Source organism: Octopus bimaculoides, chromosome 6 (assembly GCF_001194135.2).
Source record: "Octopus bimaculoides isolate UCB-OBI-ISO-001 chromosome 6, ASM119413v2, whole genome shotgun sequence".
NCBI lineage: Eukaryota > Metazoa > Mollusca > Cephalopoda > Octopoda > Octopodidae > Octopus > Octopus bimaculoides.
This window is the reverse complement of record NC_068986.1, coordinates 25302652-25310173: the sequence shown is the minus strand read 5'-3', so window position 1 is coordinate 25310173 and position 7522 is coordinate 25302652. Positions and strand designations below refer to the sequence as shown.

At 35.8% G+C, this 7522-nt stretch overlaps 1 protein-coding gene across 1 annotated transcript in view; it reads left to right on the top strand.

Annotated features, from left to right (window-relative positions):
- Positions 1–4709: 4709 nt before the first annotated feature.
- Positions 4710–7522, top strand: part of LOC106869480 (bromodomain-containing protein 7) — a 23408-nt gene continuing 20595 nt past the window's right edge. The window contains exon 1 of the mRNA XM_014915236.2: positions 4710–4976. Coding sequence (XP_014770722.1) covers positions 4919–4976 — 58 coding nt within the window. The 5' untranslated portion in view covers positions 4710–4918. The remainder of the gene's footprint in view (positions 4977–7522) is intronic.

The window sequence follows — 7522 nt, the reverse complement described above, 5'->3', positions numbered from 1 at the left end:
TTATTGTTAGCACTCCGTCGCTTACGCCGTCGAGGGTTCCAGTTGATCCGATCAACGGAACAGCCTGCTTGTGAAATTAACGTGCAAGTGGCTGAGCACTCCACAGACACGTGTACCCTTAATGTAGTTCTCGGGAATATTCAGCGTGACACAGTGTGACAAGGCTGGCCCTTTGAAATACAGGTACAACAGAAACAGGAAGTAAGAGTGAGAGAAAGTTGTGGTGAAAGAGTACAGCAGGGTTCGCCACCGTCCCCTGCCGGAGCCTCGTGGAGCTTTAGGTGTTTTCGCTCAATAAACACTCACAACGCCTGGTCTGGGAATCGAAACCGCGAGTCCGCTGCCTTAACCACTCGGCCATTGCGCCTCCACTGCTATTAGCATAACAAGCAATAAAACAAGAAGTCTTAAACAAAACCACATAAACACAAGCCAATAAGAGTCTCTATAGGTTACTCAACCTGCTACAAACAGCAGTCAAGTGTAAACACCCCAGTACCGGTTGTCAAGTAGTGGTGAGGGAAAACACAGATACAAGGACGCATACACGCATATATCATCAACATTTCACGTCCGTTTTCCATGAAGGCATGGGCTAGACGGTTTGACTGTAGATGATAAGCTGGAGAGTTGCATTGGTTCCAGTGTTTTGGCTTGGTTTCTATGGCTGGATGCCCTTCCTAACGCCAGCCACTCCACAGAGTGTACTGGGTGCATTTAACGTGTCACTGGCACGAGTGCCATTCATATGCCACCAGCACGGATGTCATTCACGCGTCACCGGCACTGGCCACGACCCCGATTGCACTTAGCTTGACATGTTTTCTCAAGCACAGCAATTCGCCAAAAGTCCAGGTCACTTGTCTTCTCCACGACGGGCTTCTTTCTGTTTCCATCAACCAAATTCACTTGCAAGGCCTTGGTCGGTCCAAGGCCATAGTAGAAGACACTTGGCCAAGATGCCACACAGTTCGACTGAACCTGGAACCATGCAGTTGGGAAGCAAATTTCTTACCATAGAGCCACGGCTGCACCTAAGTTTCCAGGCCTTTTTTTTTTCTTTTTTACTTGCCATACGTTTTAGAGTAAATGAAAATATTTTAACGAATATGTACAGGAAGTCGTCATCATCATCACCTTACAAATCGCTTTTTCATGCCGACATGGATTGGAGAAGTCATAATCCAAGTCAGTTTTTATTCAGAGTTACTGCCCCTGGGTATTTCTATGTTTTATGTAATAATTTAGACTACAAATAATTGTGAATGACTTCTTTATTCAATAAATGAGAAACACATAGTTTTGGGTTTAATCTTACTGTGACAGTGGAGGCGCAATGGCCCAGTGGTTAGGGCAGCGGACTCGCGGTCATAGGGTCGCGGTTTCGATTCCCAAACCGGGCGTTGTGAGTGTTTATTGAGCGAAAACACCTAAAAGCTCCACGACGCTCTGGCAGGGGATGGTGGCGAACCCTGCTGTACTCTTCCACCACAACTTTCTCTCACTCTTTCTTCCTGTTTCTGTTGTGCCTGGAATTCAAAGGGTCAGCCTTGTCACACTGTGTCACGCTGAATATCCCCGAGAACTACGTTAAGGGTACACGTGTCTGTGGAGTGCTCAGTCACTTGCACGTTAATTTCACGAGCAGGCTGTTCCGTTGATCGGATCAACTGGAACCCTCGCCTGTTCAATATTACAAGGATAGTAGGGACAATTATGAAAAATATATCTTCTTTATTGCTAAATGTATTCATCATCTTAGAAACCAGATTAATTTTCTTCCCCACATTACCGTATTTGATGGCATATAAAACGTATATTTTTTCACAAAAAGAAAAAATCACCCGGAGCCCTACATGCAGAGTTTGGTCTCCTATAATCGAATTTTGTTACTGACATTCAGTTCTCCTGAATATGCGCTGCTGAAATTGATGTGCGTCTGTTATGCCATCAAATACGGTTCATACAGTGCTCGCTTCTCAGAGCAAAGTTGTTTCCCTTGATATTAATAAACTTTTGTCTAACATACTTTTTTCGCGGATCCAAGAGAATTACTATGTGATCGTTTAAAAAGCAAAAGATATCAGTCAAATCTAACTTCATATCACAAATTACTGCCTAAAAAGCGGAAGAACTACATTGATCTGTAACCGCTAATTAAGTCCAATAAGACGTTAAACAAAGACAAAGTGATCCAGACCGAACGTTATTCAATCGAAGCTGATCTAGGGAAACAACATAAACGTGTGTACTGATCCCATATTTGGGAAGGTGTACTCATCACTTATATGCGTCTTCTGAACTATTCATTAAATAAAAGGATTGAGTGGGTGACATCTATCCAATTGACCAATTTTCCCTTGACTCATCATCCAGCGATGTCTTTTTCTATTTCTCCTCCCATCAATTTTACTAGACTTACTCTTCAGATAGTATTTGAAACATTTCCAAAATCATTCTTCTTCCAGAAAAAAAAAAGGGAAGAAAAATTATTCTTCGAACAGGTGAAAGATTTATTCATTGGAGGGGCGAGAGGAACCAGAACCAATGAGGAACTTCTATACGATTATCTCGACATGCTATAAGTAGCAGCCAAATTTCCCTCGAATCACAAAAAAATGAAAGACACGTTGGATAATGCAGTCATAGATATACATAAATGATGGGACGGTCATGGCTGGAAAAAAATTAAACGTATGATTAATTGGGTGTGTAATAGCGGCTGCCATAAAAAAAAAATAAGACGAAATCGAGTGCAGCGACAACATTAGAAGCAACAGTCGAATTGTAAAGAATAGGTAACTACAGTGATAAGAACTCGTGATGTGGATCGACGAGCTAAGTGAAAAATATGTGAGGTGGGGTGGCCATGGAAAAAGAAGAAGAAGACTAAGAAAAGTTCAAAAACAAGTGGTAAGATTAATTATCATGAAATCGTGCTTCAGAAATGTGATGACAAAAGACCAAGATTGGCAGCAATTTGTTGTGCAGCGAACCTATTCAGTCAGCTTGGAAAAACGGATCCAGACGATGATGATGATGATGATGATGATGATGATGGTGGTGGTGGTGATGATGGTGATGATGATGATGATGATGATCCTTCTAGGTTCTAAGTCCAAACCCCATACGGGATCGATGTTATTGTTTATTCCTCTGGAATCAATAAATAAAATACCAATAACATACTATGATCGACTGAATCAATAACACATTTTCTACAAGAACTTGCCTCGCACTTGACCATAAATTTAGAAATTTTGGTTTTTAATGTTTCGATTTGTAATAAACACTCGAGGTCTCATACTTAAACAGCAAAATCTGAGGAAACTCGTTATGATCTACGTGGATGAACGGTTAAAACAGTTCAACGGTATAAAAACATATTATTATACATATTTGTACTTTTAGTGGCGGGAAAAGGAGATGGTGGGACATTCTCAAGAGCATAAGTGACGTAAGGTAAATAAACTGTTGCAACTGGGAACCGAAACCAGATTGTAGACACTGCTCGCCGGCAATGCATTTCTATTACTTAGAACTAATAAAGTAAGGGCATAACTACAGATTTAGTGTACGATGCAACAGATTTATGATTACTAATAAATCATACACGAATTTTGAAAACATTGCATAACAAGCATTTAAAAAGTAGAGTAATACACCAGAGGATAGCACATTGTAGTTAAAGCATCGTAACAAACACGTGTTCGTTGCAAATACAATATATAGTTTTAATGAATAACTTTTGAAAGTATCAAAATGAATCTTTGGAGTAGAATTTGATTTTTCAATCAAAACATTGCTGTTTTGAACGTCGATACTTCGATTTTTAATAAATTCATCTGCTTACGTATACATTACATTTATTAATCATATATCATATTGTAATAGCTAGGCTTCACTTAAGATCGTATTATTGGTGTCCGAATTTTAAATAAAAAAATACGGAGAAAATCCAGAGAATGAATGGAATTTCAAGAGTATTCTAAACAAAAACATAACTTTTTTTTCTTTAAAGAACAAGTACTTTAGTGAATCGGGACGTGATGAGTGACACGTCTTGAGTTACATTAGATAAAGAAACTTTTATCTGATAAAGCCATGAATGACAATATATATATACCGGCTTATTGGATCCAAAAATACAATTTACATAACAACTAAAGAAATAAGTATAAATTAACTGCATAATATAACGATAAGTTCTTGTTTACATTTGGCCAACGCGATATAACACGTTTGTAAACGACCTTCAAATGTATTTACGGCATCGGCAACAATATTGTTGGTTTGAGAAGAAAAATCAGAATTAATAATAAAATATTCTTCATTTATTATCGTTATTAAAATTGTACAACTTACATTTTAGTTAATTTCCACATTTTCAGAGCGAAAATAAAGTCATTTCAGAAGTTCAGTTTACTCCCCATTTTATGGTCTATCGCAAAACGATTAAAAGAAGAAAAAACTGTTTAAATATTTAAATTATAAAAATATATTTTGAAATTTGTTTCAGATTAATGCTATGATAAAAGCAATCATATAAACACAAAATAAATATATGTTCTGCTTTTGAAAACAACCAAAATAACACTGTTGCAAAACTATAACCGGTGTAAGCTTTTCTTTCTAAATATAATTTTATAAATAATTTAGAAAGAGAAAATCAGTATTTAATATCAAATTAGTATTTTATTTTACGAAATAAACGTTTTGTAACGTTGTATATAAGTATATTTGATATTTCGTTGTCTTTTAATTCCTTTATGAAGGAAAAAAGAAGTGCAGACATCAATTTTCAAGGTTACCCGGAACTATTTTAAGCGAGGACAAATAATCAGTTTCATTGTACGCATGTCTGTTATTAATAGGGATCCCGGCTTGTTTTCCTGAAATATTTTCAAGTTGGGAAAGAATGGGCAAAAAACACAAGAAGCATCATAAATCTGATAAGAAAATACTCGAGCTTGAGGGTGAGTGTATCTAAAACTTTGTATACTTTAATTCCAAAGTCTACCAGATCTTATCAAAATGTTCCGATTCTTTAAAGCTTGGACAGATCTTTAACTATTTCGCAAAACAATGGATACATTTGTCTCGTCTTTTTTTTTAATAATCGAATTTATTATTGTTGGGTTTTTTTATTAGTCAAGTTTATCTTTAATTTAAATTTAAAACAAATTATTAATATTACGTTTATAAAAAAAAATGAGTTTGTTTAGAGAAAAAAAGAAACATTTCTAAAAAATATGTTGCTTTGTTTTAACACTACAGTTTCCGACCTATATTTTGTAAGAAAAAAAAATTATAAATGAAAATAATATTAAATCTTGAAACGTTTGAGCCGATCAGATTATCGATAGTTTGCTATGAACGAAAATATTTATCTTACATTTTGTTTTATTATTTTTCTAGAATTCAAAATATAGTTCTAAATTCTTTGACGTCTACCTTTCATTTATTGAACGATTGATTATTAATTAGTGATCATTTAATCTTATACATTACAATTCAATAACATTATCAGAACAGAATAAGCATACGACAGCTTTAGACTTTGACGGTTCATATCAAATCAAAGAGAATTTGTTGCCAAATAGTTAATGTTAAACACTGAGCCTGTATGTTGTTGTTTCAAATCGTGTTTAAAACATTGATATGTGTATCTTTAAAATATCTTACTTCTGTTATTCTATCTGTAATATATTTATATACACACATACGCACACACACGATGGATAGTCAATAACTGCTTTATTGATATCAAATTATGATTTTCTCACCGTTAAAAAATCAATGCTCTGATAATATATACGAATGAGTAAATTTGTCAGCTGCTCAGATAAAGATTTGAGTTAGTCTGCTTAAATCAAATCCATTGGGATATTGTTTTTCTTTTAGAATTATTAAAATAAGTTGAGTGTTTATTTTCAATAAGGGATGAAATAGTACGATTGTTGCTTATCCTCGAGTCTGCTCTGATGAGCAAAAATATGCTCAAATGCGCTCCAGTCATGACAGTTCCATTTGTTTTTTTTTTGTTTTTTTTTTTCCATGCTACATTATATTCAATGTGTCCTTTTTTTTTATAAGACAGTGGAGAATTATTTGAGGGAGATTTGGCTGTTAGCTCATAGTACCTTGTCAATTCAACCATGTCGTGGTTATCAACAGTTGTATCGAATTCATTTTTTATATTCTTAGTCATCCAACCCTTTAGCATTCAGATTATTCTGTCAAATGTAATACTTATTTGTTCACATTATTTGGAATGAATCATGCATTCTCTTGTAGCTTTGAGATGTCTATGATGTGATTATATATTTTTTGAATGACTTCATAGGGTAGGTGTGAGAGGTCAGATCAGGCCAGTTTGAACATAAAACAGGTAGAATATTTTAGCTTGATTTCATTATTGTTATCATCATCCTTTAATGTCCTCCTTCTATGCTGGCATGGGTTGGATGGTTTGACAGGAGCTGGCCAGGCAGAAGACTGCACCAGACTTCTATGTCTGTTTTGGCATGGTTTTTATGGTTGGATGCCCTTCCTAACACCAACCACCCTACAGAGTGGAATGAGTGCTTTTAATATAGCACCAGCACAGGTGAGGTCAGTTTTAGCGTGGTTTTTACAATTGGATGCTTTTCCAATGCCAACCACTTAACAGTGTGGACTGAATGCACTGGCAGGGTCACCAAGTAACTTGCAAACAAAGATCTTTGAGAGGAGACAGCCAGATTAAATAGTAAAAGGTTGATATTCATGTTCCATCCTGGCATGGGTTGAATGGTTTGATAGAAACGGATGGGTCCAAGAATTGTGCCAGGCTCAAATGTCTCCTTTGGCATGGTTTCTACAGCTGGATGCCTTTCCTAATGCCAATGACTTTACATGTACTGGGTGCTTTTTTATTTTCATGGTACCAGCACTCATGAGGTTGCCATGCAGGTTGCAAGATTATGAACATTGAGAGAAGCAGCTTTATGATAGGAGATGAGGAATTAAAGTGTAAGAGAAGGAGCCAGATCAGAACGGGTTTCTTGTTGTCGAAGGGTTACATCTGAGCAGAACAAGTTTATCTTGTAAAAGGGAGAATATACAGTAGATTATGGGGTGGGGGAAAGAGTGATCATTTTTTAAGTGTGAGATATATATATATATAATTATATATAAAGGGCATTAGCTGTGTAGTAATGCCTCACGCTTCGAGGGACTAAATAAGTAAAAAACTACCAAAAAATAAGCAACATATTTACTGAAAGCGAGGGAATGCAGCTTTCAAAATTTATCTCTTAAAAACATTTAACTCAACGGTAGACCACTGGTTTCTCAATCAAATACAGAAAAACTGTGAAGTAACCTGTATTCTTTTGTTCATCAGTACATGTATGGTCAAGATACATAAAAATAAACAAGAATCAACCTACCACGATGTAGCCATCACAGTACGATGACTTCTGTTCATAATTATATATCCATGAAAGAGATTTGAATTTGTATATATATATATATATAT